The sequence below is a fragment of the Salvelinus fontinalis genome, chromosome 27 (assembly GCF_029448725.1).
Source record: "Salvelinus fontinalis isolate EN_2023a chromosome 27, ASM2944872v1, whole genome shotgun sequence".
Lineage (NCBI taxonomy): Eukaryota > Metazoa > Chordata > Actinopteri > Salmoniformes > Salmonidae > Salvelinus > Salvelinus fontinalis.
In genome coordinates, this window is record NC_074691.1 from 43528997 (window position 1) to 43552985 (window position 23989).

Below are 23989 nucleotides of genomic sequence, written 5' to 3' on the forward strand. Positions count from 1 at the left end.
GTGTGTGTGTGTGTGTGTGTGTGTGTGTGTGTGTGTGTGTGTGTGTGTGTACCTTGTCTACGCCCATTCTCTTGAAGGAGGCCTGTAGGTAGGGGTGTGTGTGTGTGTGTGTGTGTGTGTGTGTGTGTACCTTGTCTACGCCCATTCTCTTGAAGGAGGCCTGTAGGTAGGGGTGTGTGTGTGTGTGTGTGTGTGTGTGTACCTTGTCTACGCCCATTCTCTTGAAGGAGGCCTGTAGGTAGGTGTGTGTGTGTGTGTGTGTGTGTGTGTGTGTGTGTGTGTGTGTGTGTGTGTGTGTGTGTGTGTGTGTGTGTGTGTACCTTGTCTACGCCCATTCTCTTGAAGGAGGCCTGTAGGTAGGGGTGTGTGTGTGTGTGTGTGTGTCTGTGTGTGTGTGTGTGTGTGTGTGTGTGTGTGTGTGTGTGTGTGTGTACCTTGTCTACGCCCATTCTCTTGAAGGAGGCCTGTAGGTAGGTGTGTGTGTGTGTGTGTGTGTGTGTGTGTGTGTGTGTGTGTGTGTGTGTGTGTGTGTGTGTGTGTGTGTGTGTGTGTGTGTGTGTGTGTGTGTGTGTGTGTGTGTGTGTGTGTGTGTGTGTGTACCTTGTCTACGCCCATTCTCTTGAAGGAGGCCTGTAGGTAGGGGTGTGTGTGTGTGTGTGTGTGTGTGTGTGTGTGTACCTTGTCTACGCCCATTCTCTTGAAGGAGGCCTGTAGGTAGGGGTGTGTGTGTGTGTGTGTGTGTGTGTGTGTACCTTGTCTACGCCCATTCTCTTGAAGGAGGCCTGTAGGTAGGGGTGTGTGTGTGTGTGTGTGTGTGTGTGTGTGTGTGTGTGTGTGTACCTTGTCTACGCCCATTCTCTTGAAGGAGGCCTGTAGGTAGGGGTGTGTGTGTGTGTGTGTGTGTGTGTGTGTGTGTGTGTGTGTGTGTGTACCTTGTCTACGCCCATTCTCTTGAAGGAGGCCTGTAGGTAGGGGTGTGTGTGTGTGTGTGTGTGTGTGTGTGTGTGTGTGTGTGTACCTTGTCTACGCCCATTCTCTTGAAGGAGGCCTGTAGGTAGGTGTGTGTGTGTGTGTGTGTGTGTGTGTGTGTGTGTGTACCTTGTCTACGCCCATTCTCTTGAAGGAGGCCTGTAGGTAGGGGTGTGTGTGTGTGTGTGTGTGTGTGTGTGTACCTTGTCTACGCCCATTCTCTTGAAGGAGGCCTGTAGGTAGGGGTGTGTGTGTGTGTGTGTGTGTGTGTGTGTACCTTGTCTACGCCCATTCTCTTGAAGGAGGCCTGTAGGTAGGTGTGTGTGTGTGTGTGTGTGTGTGTGTGTACCTTGTCTACGCCCATTCTCTTGAAGGAGGCCTGTAGGTAGGGGTGTGTGTGTGTGTGTGTGTGTGTGTGTGTACCTTGTCTACGCCCATTCTCTTGAAGGAGGCCTGTAGGTAGGGGTGTGTGTGTGTGTGTGTGTGTGTGTGTGTGTGTGTGTGTGTGTGTGTGTGTGTGTGTGTGTACCTTGTCTACGCCCATTCTCTTGAAGGAGGCCTGTAGGTAGGGGTGTGTGTGTGTGTGTGTGTGTGTGTACCTTGTCTACGCCCATTCTCTTGAAGGAGGCCTGTAGGTAGGGGTGTGTGTGTGTGTGTGTGTGTGTGTACCTTGTCTACGCCCATTCTCTTGAAGGAGGCCTGTAGGTAGGGGTGTGTGTGTGTGTGTGTGTGTGTGTGTGTACCTTGTCTACGCCCATTCTCTTGAAGGAGGCCTGTAGGTAGGGGTGTGTGTGTGTGTGTGTGTGTGTGTGTGTGTGTGTGTGTGTGTGTGTGTACCTTGTCTACGCCCATTCTCTTGAAGGAGGCCTGTAGGTAGGGGTGTGTGTGTGTGTGTGTGTGTGTGTGTGTGTGTGTGTGTGTGTGTGTGTGTGTGTGTACCTTGTCTACGCCCATTCTCTTGAAGGAGGCCTGTAGGTAGGGGTGTGTGTGTGTGTGTGTGTGTGTGTGTGTGTGTGTGTGTGTGTGTGTGTGTGTGTGTGTGTGTGTGTGTACCTTGTCTACGCCCATTCTCTTGAAGGAGGCCTGTAGGTAGGGGTGTGTGTGTGTGTGTGTGTGTGTGTGTGTGTGTGTGTGTGTGTGTGTACCTTGTCTACGCCCATTCTCTTGAAGGAGGCCTGTAGGTAGGGGTGTGTGTGTGTGTGTGTGTGTGTGTGTGTGTGTACCTTGTCTACGCCCATTCTCTTGAAGGAGGCCTGTAGGTAGGGGTGTGTGTGTGTGTGTGTGTGTGTGTGTACCTTGTCTACGCCCATTCTCTTGAAGGAGGCCTGTAGGTAGGTGTGTGTGTGTGTGTGTGTGTGTGTGTGTGTGTGTGTGTGTGTGTGTGTGTGTGTGTGTGTGTGTGTGTGTGTGTGTGTGTGTGTGTGTGTGTGTGTGTGTGTGTGTACCTTGTCTACGCCCATTCTCTTGAAGGAGGCCTGTAGGTAGGGGTGTGTGTGTGTGTGTGTGTGTGTGTGTGTGTGTGTACCTTGTCTACGCCCATTCTCTTGAAGGAGGCCTGTAGGTAGGGGTGTGTGTGTGTGTGTGTGTGTGTGTGTGTGTGTGTGTGTGTGTACCTTGTCTACGCCCATTCTCTTGAAGGAGGCCTGTAGGTAGGGGTGTGTGTGTGTGTGTGTGTGTCTGTGTGTGTGTGTGTGTGTGTGTGTGTGTGTGTGTGTGTGTGTGTGTGTGTACCTTGTCTACGCCCATTCTCTTGAAGGAGGCCTGTAGGTAGGTGTGTGTGTGTGTGTGTGTGTGTGTGTGTGTGTACCTTGTCTACGCCCATTCTCTTGAAGGAGGCCTGTAGGTAGGGGTGTGTGTGTGTGTGTGTGTGTGTGTGTGTGTGTGTGTGTGTGTGTGTGTGTGTGTACCTTGTCTACGCCCATTCTCTTGAAGGAGGCCTGTAGGTAGGGGTGTGTGTGTGTGTGTGTGTGTGTGTACCTTGTCTACGCCCATTCTCTTGAAGGAGGCCTGTAGGTAGGGGTGTGTGTGTGTGTGTGTGTGTGTGTACCTTGTCTACGCCCATTCTCTTGAAGGAGGCCTGTAGGTAGGGGTGTGTGTGTGTGTGTGTGTGTGTGTGTGTGTACCTTGTCTACGCCCATTCTCTTGAAGGAGGCCTGTAGGTAGGGGTGTGTGTGTGTGTGTGTGTGTGTGTGTGTGTGTGTGTGTGTGTGTGTGTGTGTACCTTGTCTACGCCCATTCTCTTGAAGGAGGCCTGTAGGTAGGGGTGTGTGTGTGTGTGTGTGTGTGTGTGTGTGTGTACCTTGTCTACGCCCATTCTCTTGAAGGAGGCCTGTAGGTAGGGGTGTGTGTGTGTGTGTGTGTGTGTGTGTGTACCTTGTCTACGCCCATTCTCTTGAAGGAGGCCTGTAGGTAGGGGTGTGTGTGTGTGTGTGTGTGTGTGTGTGTGTGTGTGTGTGTGTGTGTGTACCTTGTCTACGCCCATTCTCTTGAAGGAGGCCTGTAGGTAGGGGTGTGTGTGTGTGTGTGTGTGTGTGTGTGTGTGTGTGTGTGTGTGTACCTTGTCTACGCCCATTCTCTTGAAGGAGGCCTGTAGGTAGGGGTGTGTGTGTGTGTGTGTGTGTGTGTGTGTGTGTGTGTGTGTGTGTGTGTGTGTGTACCTTGTCTACGCCCATTCTCTTGAAGGAGGCCTGTAGGTAGGGGTGTGTGTGTGTGTGTGTGTGTGTGTGTGTGTGTGTGTGTGTACCTTGTCTACGCCCATTCTCTTGAAGGAGGCCTGTAGGTAGGGGTGTGTGTGTGTGTGTGTGTGTGTGTGTGTGTGTGTGTGTGTGTGTACCTTGTCTACGCCCATTCTCTTGAAGGAGGCCTGTAGGTAGGGGTGTGTGTGTGTGTGTGTGTGTGTGTGTGTGTGTGTGTGTGTGTGTGTGTGTGTGTGTGTACCTTGTCTACGCCCATTCTCTTGAAGGAGGCCTGTAGGTAGGGGTGTGTGTGTGTGTGTGTGTGTGTGTGTGTGTGTGTGTGTGTGTGTGTGTGTGTGTGTGTGTGTACCTTGTCTACGCCCATTCTCTTGAAGGAGGCCTGTAGGTAGGGGTGTGTGTGTGTGTGTGTGTGTGTGTGTGTGTGTGTGTGTGTGTGTGTGTGTGTACCTTGTCTACGCCCATTCTCTTGAAGGAGGCCTGTAGGTAGGGGTGTGTGTGTGTGTGTGTGTGTGTGTGTGTGTGTGTGTGTGTGTACCTTGTCTACGCCCATTCTCTTGAAGGAGGCCTGTAGGTAGGGGTGTGTGTGTGTGTGTGTGTGTGTGTGTGTACCTTGTCTACGCCCATTCTCTTGAAGGAGGCCTGTAGGTAGGGGTGTGTGTGTGTGTGTGTGTGTGTGTGTGTGTGTGTGTGTGTACCTTGTCTACGCCCATTCTCTTGAAGGAGGCCTGTAGGTAGGGGTGTGTGTGTGTGTGTGTGTGTGTGTGTGTGTGTGTGTGTGTGTGTGTGTGTGTGTGTGTAGCTTGTCTACGCCCATTCTCTTGAAGGAGGCCTGTAGGTAGGGGTGTGTGTGTGTGTGTGTGTGTGTGTGTGTGTGTGTGTGTGTGTGTGTGTGTGTGTACCTTGTCTACGCCCATTCTCTTGAAGGAGGCCTGTAGGTAGGGGTGTGTGTGTGTGTGTGTGTGTGTGTGTGTGTGTGTGTGTGTGTGTGTGTACCTTGTCTACGCCCATTCTCTTGAAGGAGGCCTGTAGGTAGGGGTGTGTGTGTGTGTGTGTGTGTGTGTGTGTGTGTGTGTGTGTGTACCTTGTCTACGCCCATTCTCTTGAAGGAGGCCTGTAGGTAGGGGTGTGTGTGTGTGTGTGTGTGTGTGTGTGTGTGTGTGTGTGTGTGTGTGTGTGTGTGTGTGTACCTTGTCTACGCCCATTCTCTTGAAGGAGGCCTGTAGGTAGGGGTGTGTGTGTGTGTGTGTGTGTGTGTGTGTGTGTGTGTGTGTGTACCTTGTCTACGCCCATTCTCTTGAAGGAGGCCTGTAGGTAGGGGTGTGTGTGTGTGTGTGTGTGTGTGTGTGTGTGTGTGTGTGTACCTTGTCTACGCCCATTCTCTTGAAGGAGGCCTGTAGGTAGGGGTGTGTGTGTGTGTGTGTGTGTGTGTGTGTGTGTGTGTGTGTGTGTGTGTGTGTGTGTGTACCTTGTCTACGCCCATTCTCTTGAAGGAGGCCTGTAGGTAGGGGTGTGTGTGTGTGTGTGTGTGTGTGTGTGTGTGTGTGTGTGTGTGTGTGTGTGTGTGTGTGTGTGTGTGTGTGTGTGTGTACCTTGTCTACGCCCATTCTCTTGAAGGAGGCCTGTAGGTAGGGGTGTGTGTGTGTGTGTGTGTGTGTGTGTGTGTGTGTGTGTGTGTGTGTGTACCTTGTCTACGCCCATTCTCTTGAAGGAGGCCTGTAGGTAGGGGTGTGTGTGTGTGTGTGTGTGTGTGTGTGTGTGTGTGTGTGTGTGTGTGTGTGTACCTTGTCTACGCCCATTCTCTTGAAGGAGGCCTGTAGGTAGGGGTGTGTGTGTGTGTGTGTGTGTGTGTGTGTGTGTGTGTGTGTGTGTGTGTGTGTGTACCTTGTCTACGCCCATTCTCTTGAAGGAGGCCTGTAGGTAGGGGTGTGTGTGTGTGTGTGTGTGTGTGTGTGTGTGTGTGTGTGTGTACCTTGTCTACGCCCATTCTCTTGAAGGAGGCCTGTAGGTAGGGGTGTGTGTGTGTGTGTGTGTGTGTGTGTGTGTGTGTGTGTGTGTGTGTGTGTGTGTGTGTACCTTGTCTACGCCCATTCTCTTGAAGGAGGCCTGTAGGTAGGGGTGTGTGTGTGTGTGTGTGTGTGTGTGTGTGTGTGTGTGTGTGTGTGTGTGTGTGTGTGTGTACCTTGTCTACGCCCATTCTCTTGAAGGAGGCCTGTAGGTAGGGGTGTGTGTGTGTGTGTGTGTGTGTGTGTGTGTGTGTGTGTGTGTGTGTACCTTGTCTACGCCCATTCTCTTGAAGGAGGCCTGTAGGTAGGGGTGTGTGTGTGTGTGTGTGTGTGTGTGTGTGTGTGTGTGTGTGTGTGTACCTTGTCTACGCCCATTCTCTTGAAGGAGGCCTGTAGGTAGGGGTGTGTGTGTGTGTGTGTGTGTGTGTGTGTGTGTGTGTGTGTGTGTGTGTGTGTGTGTGTACCTTGTCTACGCCCATTCTCTTGAAGGAGGCCTGTAGGTAGGGGTGTGTGTGTGTGTGTGTGTGTGTGTGTGTGTGTGTGTGTGTGTGTGTGTGTGTGTGTGTGTACCTTGTCTACGCCCATTCTCTTGAAGGAGGCCTGTAGGACCTTGAAGTTGTTGATAAACTCATGTTCCAACCGGGCTGCGAACTTTACCTTCTTCAGCAGGACAGAGCCAGGGAACAGCACGTCCATGAACTGACAATACACTGCACCTACACACACACACACACACACAGCATGTATTAACAATACACTGCACCTACACACACAGCCAGGGAACAGCACGTCCATGAACTGACAATACACTGCACCTACACACACACACACACACACAGCATGTATTAACAATACACTGCACCTACACACACAGCCAGGGAACAGCACGTCCATGAACTGACAATACACTGCACCTACACACACACACACACACACAGCATGTATTAACAATACACTGCACCTACACACACAGCCAGGGAACAGCACGTCCATGAACTGACAATACACTGCACCTACACACACACACACACACACAGCATGTATTAACAATACACTGCACCTACACACACAGCCAGGGAACAGCACGTCCATGAACTGACAATACACTGCACCTACACACACACACACACACACAGCATGTATTAACAATACACTGCACCTACACACACAGCATGCATTAACAATACACTGCACCTACACACACAGTTATAAACAATACACTGCACCTACACACACACACACACACACAGCATGTATTAACAATACACTGCACCTACACACACAGCATGCATTAACAATACACACACACACACACACAGTTATAAACAATACACTGCACCTACACACACACACACACACACACAGTTATTAACAATACACTGCACCTACACACACACACACACACACACAGTTATTAACAATACACTGCACCTACACACACACACACACACACACAGTTATTAACAATACACTGCACCTACACACACACACACACACACACACAGTTATAAACAATACACTGCACCTACACACACACACACACACAGTTATTAACAATACACTGCACCTACACACACACACACACACACAGTTATAAACAATACACTGCACCTACACACACACACACACACACAGTTATAAACAATACTCTGCACCTACACACACACACACACACACACACAGTTATAAACAATACACTGCACCTACACACACACACACACACACACACACACACACACACACACACAGTTATTAACAATACACTGCACCCACACACACATTTTCAACATAAACAAAGGACTAGGATACACTTGTATCAACATGAGGCATTTATAAGTTAGCATATATTGTTTATATGTATTGAAATCAAATGAACTGTAATGATTGAAATGTTACCTGAACACAGCTGCTCTATCTTGGTGTAGGTGAGCCGTAGAGAGTCATTGACCCAGGACAGCATCTCATGACGACTCAGGTTCTCCAGAGCCGAAGAGATGGAGAATACATTCACCGCCATCATTCTGCAACACACAGAGTTTTACATGATATAGATGCAACCTCTACGCCTCCAGTCAGTCTATAGAGAGGTAGATCAGTGATACCTCAAGTCAGTCTATAGGTCAGTCTATAGAGAGGTAGATCAGTGATACCTCCAGTCAGTCTATAGGTCAGTCTATAGAGAGGTAGATCAGTGATACCTCCAGTCAGTCTATAGAGAGGTAGATCAGTGATACCTCCAGTCAGTCTATAGGTCAGTCTATAGAGAGGTAGATCAGTGATACCTCCAGTCAGTCTATAGGTCAGTCTATAGAGAGGTAGATCAGTGATACCTCCAGTCAGTCTATAGAGAGGTAGATCAGTGATACCTCCAGTCAGTCTATAGGTCAGTCTATAGAGAGGTAGATCAGTGATACCTCCAGTCAGTCTATATAGAGGTAGATCAGTGATACCCCCAGTCAGTCTATAGAGAGGTAGATCAGTGATACCTCCAGTCAGTCTATAGAGAGGTAGATCAGTGATACCTCCAGTCAGAATGTTAGGGTTGCACTTCTCAGTCTAAATAGGTGACCCAGCTAAATGCCTTCTATGCTTCGAGGCAAGCAAAAAATGAACCATGCATTAGAGCACCAGCTGTTACGGACGACTGTGTGATCCGCAGCCAATGTGAGTAAGCCCTTTAAACAGGTTAACATTTACAAGGCCACAGGGCCAGAAGGATTACCAGGACGCATATTCACGCACTGACCAGCTGGCAGGTGTCTTCACTGACATTTTCAATCTCTCTCAGACCCAGTCTGTAATACCAACATGTTTCAAGCAGACCACCATAGTCCCTGTGCCCAAGAACACAAAGGTAACCTGCCTAAATGACTACAGACCCATAGCGCTCACGTCTGTAGCCATGAAGTGCTTTGAAAGGCTGGTTATGGCTGACATCATCCCAGAAACCCTAGACCCACTCCAATTCGCATACCGTCCCAACAGATCCACAGATCAATCTCTATTGCACTCCACACTGCCCCTTCCCACCTGGACAAAAGGAACACCTATGTGAGAATGCTATTCATTGACTACAGCTCAGCGTTCAACACCATAGAACCCTCAAAGCTCATCACTAAGCTAAGCACCCTGGGACTAAACACCTCCCTCTGCAACTGGATCCTGGACATCCTGACGGGGGCTCCTCAACACGGGGGCCCCCAAGGGGTGCATGCTTGGTCCCCTCCTTGTACTCCCTGTTCACCCATGATTGTGTGGCCAGGCACGACTCCAACACCATCAAGTTTGCTGACGACAGGATGGTGGTAGACCTGATCACCGGCAACAATGAGACTAGATGGAGGAGGACAGTGTCCTGGCAGTGTGGGGCCGGAACAACAACTTCTTATTCAATTAAATACAAGGAGCTGATCATGGACTACAAGAAATGGGGGGGAGGGTTGAGAGCTTCAAGTTCCTCGGTGTCCAAATCACTAAGAACATGCGCACAGTCGTGAAGAGCTTGAAAAGGTTTGGCATGGGCCCTCAAATCCTGAAAAGGTTCTACATCTGTACCACTGAGAGCACCTGGCTGCATCGCGTGCTTCTACATCTGTATTGCTTGCTATTTGGGATTTTAGGCTGGGTATGACGCTACAAGCTTGGCACGCCTGTATTTGTGGAGTTTCTCCAATTCTTATCTGCAGATCCTCTCAAGTTCCGTCAGGTTGGACGGGGAGCGTCGCTGCACAGACATGTTTCTCCAGAGATGTTTGATCGGGTTCAAGTCCAGGCTCTGGCTGGGCTACTCAAGGACATTTAAAGACATGTCTCGAAGCCACTCTTGTGTTGTCTTGGCTGTGTGCTTAGGATCATTGTCCTGTTGGAAGGTGAAAGATAGCTATATAGAGATAGCTGCCCGGCCAAACTGACCAATCGGGGGAGAAGAGTCTTATCCATTTTAAATAAGGTTGTAATGTAACAGAATGTGAAAAATGTCAAGGGGTCTGAACTTTCTGCACTGCATCTATTCTAACTCACACACACTCACTCCATCATTTGCTCACTCACACATGAAATGCATATACATTTATACTGACTCTACACCCCCCCACACATCCACTCACATACAAACTGCTGCTACTCTGTCTATCTTATATCCTGTTGCCTAGTCACCTCCCCCCTATACATATCTACCTCCATCACTCAGTATCTCTGTCACCTTCCCCCTATACATATCTACCTCCATCACTCCAGTATCCCCTTCCCCCTATACATATCTACCTCCATCACTCCAGTATCCCTGTCCCCTTCCCCCTATACATATCTACCTCCATCACTCCAGTATCCCTGTCCCCTTACCCCTATACATATCTACCTCCATCACTCCAGTATCCCTGTCCCCTTCCCCCTATACATATCTACCTCCATCACTCCAGTATCCCTGTCTCCTTCCCCCTATACATATCTACCTCCATCACTCCAGTATCTCTGTCCCCTTCCCCCTATACATATCTACCTCCATCACTCCAGTATCCCTGTCACCTTACCCCTATACATATCTACCTCCATCACTCCAGTATCCCTGTCTCCTTCCCCCTATACATATCTACCTCCATCACTCCAGTATCCCCTTCCCCCTATACATATCTACCTCCATCACTCCAGTATCCCTGTCTCCTTCCCCCTATACATATCTACCTCCATCACTCCAGTATCCCTGTCTCCTTCCCCCTATACATATCTACCTCCATCACTCAGTATCTCTGTCCCCTTCCCCCTATACATATCTACCTCCATCACTCCAGTATCCCTGTCCCCTTCCCCCTATACATATCTACCTCCATCACTCCAGTATCCCTGTCTCCTTCCCCCTATACATATCTACCTCCATCACTCCAGTATCCCTGTCTCCTTCCCCCTATACATATCTACCTCCATCACTCCAGTATCTCTGTCTCCTTCCCCCTATACATATCTACCTCCATCACTCCAGTATCCCCTTCCCCCTATACATATCTACCTCCATCACTCCAGTATCCCTGTCTCCTTACCCCTATACATATCTACCTCCATCACTCCAGTATCCCTGTCCCCTTCCCCCTATACATATCTACCTCCATCACTCCAGTATCCCTGTCCCCTTCCCCCTATACATATCTACCTCCATCACTCCAGTATCCCTGTCCCCTTACCCCTATACATATCTACCTCCATCACTCCAGTATCTCTGTCTCCTTACCCCTATACATATCTACCTCCATCACTCCAGTATCCCTGTCTCCTTCCCCCTATACATATCTACCTCCATCACTCCAGTATCCCTGTCCCCTTCCCCCTATACATATCTACCTCCATCACTCCAGTATCCCTGTCCCCTTCCCCCTATACATATCTACCTCCATCACTCCAGTATCCCTGTCCCCTTACCCCTATACACATCTACCTCCATCACTCCAGTATCCCTGTACAGTGTTAATATGGTACTGACCCTGTATATAGTCCGATTACTTAGTGTTCTTATCTACCGTGTTTTTTCTAGTATTACATTGTTACTGCATTGTTGGGGTCGCAATATATGGATATATATACAGTGAGGGAAAAAAGTATTTGATCCCCTGCTGATTTCGTATGTTTGCCCACTGACAAAGAAATTATCAGTCTATAATTTTAATGGTAGGTTTATTTGTATATGGATATATATATATATATAGCTGGCCCAAAAAATCTAATTTGATCATGATAGAAAATAATGTTTCAAATAAATTATTAATGTATGTGAACATAATCAATGACCACATTTAAATGCAAAACTCCAGCTTGCATTTTCAAGTTGACAGTTCTTGTTCACTGGCCTTCCAGAGAACACTGCCATATTAAGAAATACAATTGTTAAAAGATTAAATCAAAGTTAACATTTGTATTTGTACTACATTATTGTGACAAAAATATGAAAATGTAATGTGCAACTTAAAAAAAAAAATCTTTATCTACCAAGTATAAAATTGAAATCTTTATTGGCTAAAACAATATTAATCCTCAATTTGTTTTATTTAATTTCCTCATTATCATGCGGCAGGTAGCCTAGTGGTTAGAGCGTTGGACCAGTAACCGAAAGGTTGCAAGATCGAATCCCTGAGCTGACAAGGTAAACATCTGTCGTTCTGCCCCTGAACAAGGCAGTTAACCCACTGTTCCCCCGGCAGGCCGTCATTGTAAATAAGAATTTGTTCTTTAACTGACTTGCCTAGTTAAATAAAGGTAAAATAAATAAAATAAAAATCCTTGATCATTGTGAGTCAATCAATCACTGTGGGAGGGATTATCAGGGAAGGGGGCGGGATGTTTGTGAGACTCACAGAGTTGGTAGGGTTTCTAACCTGTCAATTCATTATTGGGGGATGTATTTTCAGGGATTAGTGATCTAGTCATTAAAACAGTTATATAATTTATTGTGGCAAAACCGAAGAAAAATAGGTGTGTTCTGTTCAGAAAACTCCATTCTGTTAAGAAACGGTGTAGAATTGCAGGATATATTTTTTCTACATAAATTTCAGGCGCCATGGTGATTTGTGTGTTACTGATCAACGCCTCGTCAGAAGCTCCTAGGACGGATAATGTGTAGGCATGTCACTCATGACAGATGGTGATATGTGTGTTACTGATAAACGCCTCGTCAGAAGCCCCTAGGACGGATAATGTGTAGGCATGTCACTCATGACAGATGGTGATATGTGTGTTACTGATAAACGCCTCGTCAGAAGCTCCTAGGACGGATAATGTGTAGGCATGTCACTCATGACAGATGGTGATATGTGTGTTACTGATAAACGCCTCGTCAGAAGCCCCTAGGACGGATAATGTGTAGGCATGTCACTCATGACAGATGGTGATATGTGTGTTACTGATAAACGCCTCGTCAGAAGCCCCTAGGACGGATAATGTGTAGGCATGTCACTCATGACAGATGGTGATATGTGTGTTACTGATAAACGCCTCGTCAGAAGCTCCTAGGACGGATAATGTGTAGGCATGTCACTCATGACAGATGGTGATATGTGTGTTACTGATAAACGCCTCGTCAGAAGCTCCTAGGACGGATAATGTGTAGGCATGTCACTCATGACAGATGGTGATATGTGTGTTACTGATAAACGCCTCGTCAGAAGCCCCTAGGACGGATAATGTGTAGGCATGTCACTCATGACAGATGGTGATATGTGTGTTACTGATAAACGCCTCGTCAGAAGCTCCTAGGACGGATAATGTGTAGGCATGTCACTCATGACAGATGGTGATATGTGTGTTACTGATAAACGCCTCGTCAGAAGCCCCTAGGACGGATAATGTGTAGGCATGTCACTCATGACAGATGGTGATATGTGTGTTACTGATAAACGCCTCGTCAGAAGCTCCTAGGACGGATAATGTGTAGGCATGTCACTCATGACAGATGGTGATATGTGTGTTACTGATAAACGCCTCGTCAGAAGCTCCTAGGACGGATAATGTGTAGGCATGTCACTCATGACAGATGGTGATATGTGTGTTACTGATAAACGCCTCGTCAGAAGCTCCTAGGACGGATAATGTGTAGGCATGTCACTCATGACAGATGGTGATATGTGTGTTACTGATAAACGCCTCGTCAGAAGCCCCTAGGACGGATAATGTGTAGGCATGTCACTCATGACAGATGGTGATATGTGTGTTACTGATAAACGCCTCGTCAGAAGCTCCTAGGACGGATAATGTGTAGGCATGTCACTCATGACAGATGGTGATATGTGTGTTACTGATAAACGCCTCGTCAGAAGCTCCTAGGACGGATAACGTGTAGGCATGTCACTCATGACAGATGGTGATATGTGTGTTACTGATAAACGCCTCGTCAGAAGCTCCTAGGACGGATAACGTGTAGGCATGTCACTCATGACAGATGGTGATATGTGTGTTACTGATAAACGCCTCGTCAGAAGCTCCTAGGACGGATAACGTGTAGGCATCTCACTCATGACAGATGGTGATATGTGTGTTACTGATAAACGCCTCGTCAGAAGCTCCTAGGACGGATAATGTGTAGGCATGTCACTCATGACAGATGGTGATATGTGTGTTACTGATAAACGCCTCGTCAGAAGCCCCTAGGACGGATAATGTGTAGGCATGTCACTCATGACAGATGGTGATATGTGTGTTACTGATAAACGCCTCGTCAGAAGCCCCTAGGACGGATAATGTGTAGGCATGTCACTCATGACAGATGGTGATATGTGTTACTGATAAACGCCTCGTCAGAAGCCCCTAGGACGGATAACGTGTAGGCATGTCACTCATGACAGATGGTGATATGTGTGTTACTGATAAACGCCTCGTCAGAAGCTCCTAGGACGGATAATGTGTAGGCATGTCACTCATGACAGATGGTGATATGTGTGTTACTGATAAACGCCTCGTCAGAAGCCCCTAGGACGGATAATGTGTAGGCATGTCACTCATGACAGATGGTGATATGTGTTACTGATAAACGCCTCGTCAGAAGCCCCTAGGACGGATAACGTGTAGGCATGTCACTCATGACAGATGGTGATATGTGTGTTACTGATAAACGCCTCGTCAGAAGCTCCTAGGATGGATAATGTGTAGGCATGTCACTCATGACAGATGGTGATATGTGTGTTACTGATAAACGCCTCGTCAGAAGCTCCTAGGACGGATAATGTGTAGGCATGTCACTCATGACAGATGGTGATATGTGTGTTACTGATAAACGCCTCGTCAGAAGCTCCTAGGACGGATAATGTGTAGGCATGTCACTCATGACAGATGGTGATATGTGTGTTACTGATAAACGCCTCGTCAGAAGCTCCTAGGACGGATAATGTGTAGGCATGTCACTCATGACAGATGGTGATATGTGTGTTACTGATAAACGCCTCGTCAGAAGCTCCTAGGACGGATAATGTGTAGGCATGTCACTCATGACAGATGGTGATATGTGTGTTACTGATAAACGCCTCGTCAGAAGCCCCTAGGACGGATAATGTGTAGGCATGTCACTCATGACAGATGGTGATATGTGTGTTACTGATAAACGCCTCGTCAGAAGCTCCTAGGACGGATAATGTGTAGGCATGTCACTCATGACAGATGGTGATATGTGTGTTACTGATAAACGCCTCGTCAGAAGCTCCTAGGACGGATAACGTGTAGGCATGTCACTCATGACAGATGGTGATATGTGTGTTACTGATAAACGCCTCGTCAGAAGCTCCTAGGACGGATAACGTGTAGGCATGTCACTCATGACAGATGGTGATATGTGTGTTACTGATAAACGCCTCGTCAGAAGCTCCTAGGACGGATAATGTGTAGGCATGTCACTCATGACAGATGGTGATATGTGTGTTACTGATAAACGCCTCGTCAGAAGCCCCTAGGACGGATAATGTGTAGGCATCTCACTCATGACAGATGGTGATATGTGTTACTGATAAACGCCTCTTCAGAAGCCCCTAGGACGGATAACGTGTAGGCATGTCACTCATGACAGATGGTGATATGTGTGTTACTGATAAACGCCTCGTCAGAAGCTCCTAGGACGGATAATGTGTAGGCATGTCACTCATGACAGATGGTGATATGTGTGTTACTGATAAACGCCTCGTCAGAAGCCCCTAGGACGGATAATGTGTAGGCATGTCACTCATGACAGATGGTGATATGTGTTACTGATAAACGCCTCGTCAGAAGCCCCTAGGACGGATAACGTGTAGGCATGTCACTCATGACAGATGGTGATATGTGTGTTACTGATAAACGCCTCGTCAGAAGCTCCTAGGACGGATAATGTGTAGGCATGTCACTCATGACAGATGGTGATATGTGTGTTACTGATAAACGCCTCGTCAGAAGCTCCTAGGACGGATAATGTGTAGGCATGTCACTCATGACAGATGGTGATATGTGTGTTACTGATAAACGCCTCGTCAGAAGCCCCTAGGACGGATAACGTGTAGGCATGTCACTCATGACAGATGGTGATATGTGTGTTACTGATAAACGCCTCGTCAGAAGCTCCTAGGACGGATAATGTGTAGGCATGTCACTCATGACAGATGGTGATATGTGTGTTACTGATAAACGCCTCGTCAGAAGCTCCTAGGACGGATAACGTGTAGGCATGTCACTCATGACAGATGGTGATATGTGTGTTACTGATAAACGCCTCGTCAGAAGCTCCTAGGACGGATAACGTGTAGGCATGTCACTCATGACAGATGGTGATATGTGTGTTACTGATAAACGCCTCGTCAGAAGCTCCTAGGACGGATAATGTGTAGGCATGTCACTCATGACAGATGGTGATATGTGTGTTACTGATAAACGCCTCGTCAGAAGCCCCTAGGACGGATAATGTGTAGGCATGTCACTCATGACAGATGGTGATATGTGTTACTGATAAACGCCTCGTCAGAAGCCCCTAGGACGGATAACGTGTAGGCATGTCACTCATGACAGATGGTGATATGTGTGTTACTGATAAACGCCTCGTCAGAAGCTCCTAGGACGGATAATGTGTAGGCATGTCACTCATGACAGATGGTGATATGTGTGTTACTGATAAACGCCTCGTCAGAAGCCCCTAGGACGGATAATGTGTAGGCATGTCACTCATGACAGATGGTGATATGTGTGTTACTGATAAACGCCTCGTCAGAAGCTCCTAGGATGGATAATGTGTAGGCATGTCACTCATGACAGATGGTGATATGTGTGTTACTGATAAACGCCTCGTCAGAAGCTCCTAGGACGGATAATGTGTAGGCATGTCACTCATGACAGATGGTGATATGTGTGTTACTGATAAACGCCTCGTCAGAAGCTCCTAGGACGGATAATGTGTAGGCATGTCACTCATGACAGATGGTGATATGTGTGTTACTGATAAACGCCTCGTCAGAAGCTCCTAGGACGGATAATGTGTAGGCATGTCACTCATGACAGATGGTGATATGTGTGTTACTGATAAACGCCTCGTCAGAAGCTCCTAGGACGGATAATGTGTAGGCATGTCACTCATGACAGATGGTGATATGTGTGTTACTGATAAACGCCTCGTCAGAAGCCCCTAGGACGGATAATGTGTAGGCATGTCACTCATGACAGATGGTGATATGTGTGTTACTGATAAACGCCTCGTCAGAAGCTCCTAGGACGGATAATGTGTAGGCATGTCACTCATGACAGATGGTGATATGTGTGTTACTGATAAACGCCTCGTCAGAAGCTCCTAGGACGGATAACGTGTAGGCATGTCACTCATGACAGATGGTGATATGTGTGTTACTGATAAACGCCTCGTCAGAAGCTCCTAGGACGGATAACGTGTAGGCATGTCACTCATGACAGATGGTGATATGTGTGTTACTGATAAACGCCTCGTCAGAAGCTCCTAGGACGGATAATGTGTAGGCATGTCACTCATGACAGATGGTGATATGTGTGTTACTGATAAACGCCTCGTCAGAAGCCCCTAGGACGGATAATGTGTAGGCATCTCACTCATGACAGATGGTGATATGTGTTACTGATAAACGCCTCGTCAGAAGCCCCTAGGACGGATAACGTGTAGGCATGTCACTCATGACAGATGGTGATATGTGTGTTACTGATAAACGCCTCGTCAGAAGCTCCTAGGACGGATAATGTGTAGGCATGTCACTCATGACAGATGGTGATATGTGTGTTACTGATAAACGCCTCGTCAGAAGCCCCTAGGACGGATAATGTGTAGGCATGTCACTCATGACAGATGGTGATATGTGTTACTGATAAACGCCTCGTCAGAAGCCCCTAGGACGGATAACGTGTAGGCATGTCACTCATGACAGATGGTGATATGTGTGTTACTGATAAACGCCTCGTCAGAAGCTCCTAGGACGGATAATGTGTAGGCATGTCACTCATGACAGATGGTGATATGTGTGTTACTGATAAACGCCTCGTCAGAAGCTCCTAGGACGGATAATGTGTAGGCATGTCACTCATGACAGATGGTGATATGTGTGTTACTGATAAACGCCTCGTCAGAAGCCCCTAGGACGGATAACGTGTAGGCATGTCACTCATGACAGATGGTGATATGTGTGTTACTGATAAACGCCTCGTCAGAAGCTCCTAGGACGGATAATGTGTAGGCATGTCACTCATGACAGATGGTGATATGTGTGTTACTGATAAACGCCTCGTCAGAAGCTCCTAGGACGGATAACGTGTAGGCATGTCACTCATGACAGATGGTGATATGTGTGTTACTGATAAACGCCTCGTCAGAAGCTCCTAGGACGGATAACGTGTAGGCATGTCACTCATGACAGATGGTGATATGTGTGTTACTGATAAACGCCTCGTCAGAAGCTCCTAGGACGGATAATGTGTAGGCATGTCACTCATGACAGATGGTGATATGTGTGTTACTGATAAACGCCTCGTCAGAAGCCCCTAGGACGGATAATGTGTAGGCATGTCACTCATGACAGATGGTGATATGTGTTACTGATAAACGCCTCGTCAGAAGCCCCTAGGACGGATAACGTGTAGGCATGTCACTCATGACAGATGGTGATATGTGTGTTACTGATAAACGCCTCGTCAGAAGCTCCTAGGACGGATAATGTGTAGGCATGTCACTCATGACAGATGGTGATATGTGTGTTACTGATAAACGCCTCGTCAGAAGCCCCTAGGACGGATAATGTGTAGGCATGTCACTCATGACAGATGGTGATATGTGTTACTGATAAACGCCTCGTCAGAAGCCCCTAGGACGGATAACGTGTAGGCATGTCACTCATGACAGATGGTGATATGTGTGTTACTGATAAACGCCTCGTCAGAAGCTCCTAGGACGGATAACGTGTAGGCATGTCACTCATGACAGATGGTGATATGTGTGTTACTGATAAACGCCTCGTCAGAAGCCCCTAGGACGGATAATGTGTAGGCATGTCACTCATGACAGATGGTGATATGTGTGTTACTGATAAACGCCTCGTCAGAAGCCCCTAGGACGGATAACGTGTAGGCATGTCACTCATGACAGATGGTGATATGTGTGTTACTGATAAACGCCTCGTCAGAAGCTCCTAGGACGGATAATGTGTAGGCATGTCACTCATGACAGATGGTGATATGTGTGTTACTGATAAACGCCTCGTCAGAAGCCCCTAGGACGGATAACGTGTAGGCATGTCACTCATGACAGACCGCTACTTCGTGCTTGTTGATGACGGGGGAAAGTTGGTTTCACTGCGACACGATAGCTATGTGAAAACTATCAGTTAACTACTTGATAATAACATCGTAACGTCTAAATCGATAAAGAACTTGTTCATCATCCGAGGACAACAGTCAAACACTATCTAGTTACAACGATAACAATGTGACTACCTAGTAGTCAGTGGCTCTTTAAGCACAAATGAGAGTTGCTGCGTAGGGCTTGATTTAAGCTGCAGAGCCAATGAGCTGAGCTAACTGAGCTAACTCAACTGCTAGCCTACACTACGTAGACGCAAGCCTAGTGATACAGCTAACGTTAGCTAGACATAACGGTCGGTCTAGCCCGGTCTGGCCAACCGGACCAGCACAATTCAACTATACTGTTATTTTCTGATGCACTTTATATCCAACCCCTTCTGGAGGCCTCCAGTCATTTCTCTCTCTCACACACCCACACGGAGCCGCGCCGAATGGGACACGAATGTGGTTGATGTGGTGCCATTCGGGAATGTCTACCTGACTACCTAACTATAAAAACTACATTTACGTTAGTTGTCATAAAATCCGCTTTTAAATAGTATACATCGTAGTGATAATAGTTAGTGACAGTTACTCACTCTCTAGGTTTGAAGAATCGTGCTGTTCTCAGCCTGTCCGGTCGATACTATACTGCGTTGCTACAGCGTTGCTACAGCTTGTTCGTAACGACGAGCTGCTGCCCGAACCAACCAACCACAGCTCAGCCGTCCGCCCCGGCGCGTCCCCCAGCGGCAGCTTTTGACCTGCGTCATTACGCAACTGCATCACTTCGGATCCCCGGGACGCCATGATGGATCTACATCACTTGGCTCGCCTGTTTGGCTGCCTGTCGACATACGGATAATTGTAATGGGGTTTATTCTGCTTAATACATTAAGGGGATAGACAGGCACAGTGAGAGGTTAATGGGACAATCAGCAGTTTTATTTATCCATTATTTTACCAGGTAAATTGACTGAGGGGGGTGAATGAGCCAATCGTAAACTGGGGATTATTAGGTGACCGTGATGGTTTGAGGGCCAGATTGGGAATTTAGCCAGAACATTTAGCCGGGGTTAACACCATACTCTTACGATAAGTGCCATGGCATCTTTAATGACCTCAGAGAGTCAGGACACCTGTTTAACTTCCCATTCAAAAGACAGCACCCTATACAGGACAGTGTCCCCAATCACTGCCCTGGGGCATTGAGATATTTTTTAGACCAGAGGAAAGAGTGGCTCCTACTGGCCCTCCAACACCACTTCCAGCAGCATCTGGTCTCCCATCCAGGGACTGACCAGGACCAACCCTGGTTAGCTTCAGAAACAAGCCAGCAGTGGTATGCAGGGTGGTATGCTGCTGGCTGAAACAATAACAAAGTGGCCTTTGCCTATGTTTTGGTAAAAAGCTAAAAAGCCTGGAGAAATGTAACCACTCTCAAATTGATTTATTTACTTATTATTTTTTTAACCTTTATTTAACTAGGCAAGTCAGTTAAGAACAAATTCTTATTTCCAATGACGGCCTAGCAACAGTGGGTTAACTGCCTTGTTCAGGGGCAGAACGACAGATTTGTACCTTGTCAGCTCGGGGATTTGAACTTGCAACCTTCCGGTTACTAGTCCAACGCTCTAACCACTAGGCTACCCTGCCGCCCCACTCTCAAATTCATGACAGTGTTATGGATACAAGGACTAACCATCCATGATATCAAAATGATAGTTTGAACAAATGTTTTGAGGCCATATAGTGATTGTTTACATTTACAATGTTTAAAAACAGAGTAAAACAAAGCTTATATTTTGTGTTCTGATGGGGTACAACAGTTGAACTAGTTATATTCTTCAAGAATCAATGGTTACATATCAATTTATAAGTAAAAAACATTATATAGAAAAAGCAGATTTCCCCTTTAAAGGTTAAATGATGTGGAATCATTCGTGTATAAGTATTTTACCTTTATTTAACTAGGTCAACCTAGCCCTGCCCCTCTTCTCCTATTGGCTACAGAGAAGGGATCCCTGACCTGTGACCTCTGTTTTCCAGTGTGTCCTCTGCTCCTGCTGGATGCACAGATTTCTCTCAATGGAGATGCTGGAAAACCCCTGTTGTACAGAACAGTCTTCAATCCTCTTTCAGTATTTCACAGTCCTTGGGGTCTCAGGCCGCTGTGACTCCAACTCTGTCAGCAATTGTGAAAATGTCTCTACCGGGTCAGAAGACACCTTCTGCTCTTCCTTGTAGCCTTGGAAGCTGTAGCTGTGATGGCCAATACTGGACCTGGTAGGAGTGACCCCAGCTCACCGACCATTCCACACCACTTTAATACAGGAACTGGTAGGAGTGACCCCAGCTCACCAACCATTCCACACCACTTTAATACAGGAACTGGTAGGAGTGACCCCAGCTCACCAACCATTCCACACCACTTTAATACAGGAACTGGTAGGAGTGACCCCAGCTCACCAACCATTCCACACCACTTTAATACAGGGAACTGGTAGGAGTGACCCCAGCTCACCAACCATTCCACACCACTTTAATACAGGGACTGGACCTGGTAGGAGTGACCCCAGCTCACCAACCATTCCACACCACTTTAATACAGGAACTGGACCTGGTAGGAGTGACCCCAGCTCACCAACCATTCCACGCCACTTTAATACAGGGACTGGACCTGGTAGGAGTGACCCCAGCTCACCGACCATTCCACACCACTTTAATACAGGAACTGGTAGGAGTGACCCCAGCTCACCAACCATTCCACACCACTTTAATACAGGAACTGGTAGGAGTGACCCCAGCTCACCAACCATTCCACACCACTTTAATACAGGAACTGGTAGGAGTGACCCCAGCTCACCAACCATTCCACACCACTTTAATACAGGGAACTGGTAGGAGTGACCCCAGCTCACCAACCATTCCACACCACTTTAATACAGGGACTGGACCTGGTAGGAGTGACCCCAGCTCACCAACCATTCCACACCACTTTAATACAGGAACTGGACCTGGTAGGAGTGACCCCAGCTCACCAACCATTCCACGCCACTTTAATACAGGGACTGGACCTGGTAGGAGTGACCCCAGCTCACCAACCATTCCACACCACTTTAATACAGGGACTAGACCTGGTAGGAGTGACCCCTGCTCACCAACCATTCCACACCACTTTAATACAGGGACTGGACCTGGTAGGAGTGACCCCAGCTCACCAACCATTCCACACCACTTTAATACAGGGACTGGACCTGGTAGGAGTGACCCCAGCTCACCAACCATTCCACACCACTTTAATACAGGGACTGGACCTGGTAGGAGTGACCCCAGCTCACCAACCATTCCACACCACTTTAATACAGGACCTGGTAGGAGTGACCCCAGCTCACCAACCATTCCACACCACTTTAATACAGCAACTGGACCTGGTAGGAGTGACCCCAGCTCACCAACCATTCCACACCACTTTAATACTGGACCTGGTAGGTGTGACCCCAGCTCACCAACCATTCCACACCACTTTAATACAGGGACTGGACCTGGTAGGAGTGACCCCAGCTCACCAACCATTCCACACCACTTTAATACAGGGACTGGTAGGAGTGACCCCAGCTCACCAACCATTCCACACCACTTTAATACAGGGACTGGACCTGGTAGGAGTGACCCCAGCTCACCAACCATTCCACACCACTTTAATACAGGACCTGGTAGGAGTGACCCCAGCTCACCAACCATTCCACACCACTTTAATACAGAAACTGGACCTGGTAGGAGTGACCCCTGCTCACCAACCATTCCACACCACTTTAATACAGGGACTAGACCTGGTAGGAGTGACCCCTGCTCACCAACCATTCCACACCACTTTAATACAGCAACTGGACCTGGTAGGAATGACCCCTGCTCACCAACCATTCCACACCACTTTAATACAGGGACTGGACCTGGTAGGAATGACCCCAGCTCACGAACCATTCCACACCACTTTAATACAGGAACTAGACCTGGTAGGAGTGACCCCAGCTCACCAACCATTCCACACCACTTTAATACAGGAACTAGACCTGGTAGGAGTGACCCCAGCTCACCAACCATTCCACACCACTTTCATACTGGACCTGGTAGGAGTGACCCCTGCTCACCAACCATTCCACACCACTTTAATACAGGAACTGGACCTAGTAGGAGTGACCCCAGCTCACCAACCGTTCCACACCACTTTAATACAGGGACTGGAACTAGTAGGAGTGACCCCAGCTCACCAACCATTCCACACCACTTTAATACAGGAACTGGACCTAGTAGGAGTGACCCCAGCTCACCAACCATTCCACACCACTTTAATACAGGGACTGGACCTGGTAGGAGTGACCCCAGCTCACCAACCATTCCACACCACTTTAATACAGGGACTGGACCTGGTAGGAGTGACCCCAGCTCACCAACCATTCCACACCACTTTAATACAGGGACTGGTAGGAGTGACCCCAGCTCACCAACCATTCCACACCACTTTAATACAGCAACTGGACCTGGTAGGAGTGACCCCAGCTCACCAACCATTCCACACCACTTTAATACAGGACCTGGTAGGAGTGACCCCAGCTCACCAACCATTCCACACCACTTTAATACAGGGACTGGACCTGGTAGGAGTGACCCCTGCTCACCAACCATTCCACACCACTTTAATACAGGGACTGGTAGGAGTGACCCCAGCTCACCAACCATTCCACACCACTTTAATACAGGGAGTGGACCTGGTAGGAGTGACCCCAGCTCACCAACCATTCCACATCACTTTAATACAGGACCTGGTAGGAGTGACCCCAGCTCACCAACCATTCCACACCACTTTAATACAGGGACTAGACCTAGTAGGAGTGACCCCAGCTCACCAACCATTCCACACCACTTTAATACAGGAACTGGACCTAGTAGGAGTGACCCCAGCTCACCAACCATTCCACACCACTTTAATACAGGGACTGGACCTGGTAGGAGTGACCCCAGCTCACCAACCATTCCACACCA

General features: G+C 47.8%; 1 protein-coding gene across 2 annotated transcripts in view; it reads right to left on the minus strand.

Moving 5' to 3' along the window:
* The window catches only part of mapre3b (microtubule-associated protein, RP/EB family, member 3b), a 76626-nt gene that overhangs the window by 24915 nt on the left and 27722 nt on the right, over window positions 1-23989 (minus strand). The window contains exons 2-4 of one of the 2 annotated variants that reach the window (XM_055885812.1): window positions 19546-19793; window positions 7565-7689; window positions 6239-6384 (exon numbers count right to left, since the gene is read on the minus strand). In XM_055885812.1, the coding sequence (XP_055741787.1) occupies window positions 6239-6384; window positions 7565-7688 (270 nt within the window). In that variant the 5' untranslated portion in view covers window position 7689; window positions 19546-19793. The remainder of the gene's footprint in view (window positions 1-6238; window positions 6385-7564; window positions 7690-19545; window positions 19794-23989) is intronic. The other variant, XM_055885813.1, reaches the window with a different exon arrangement.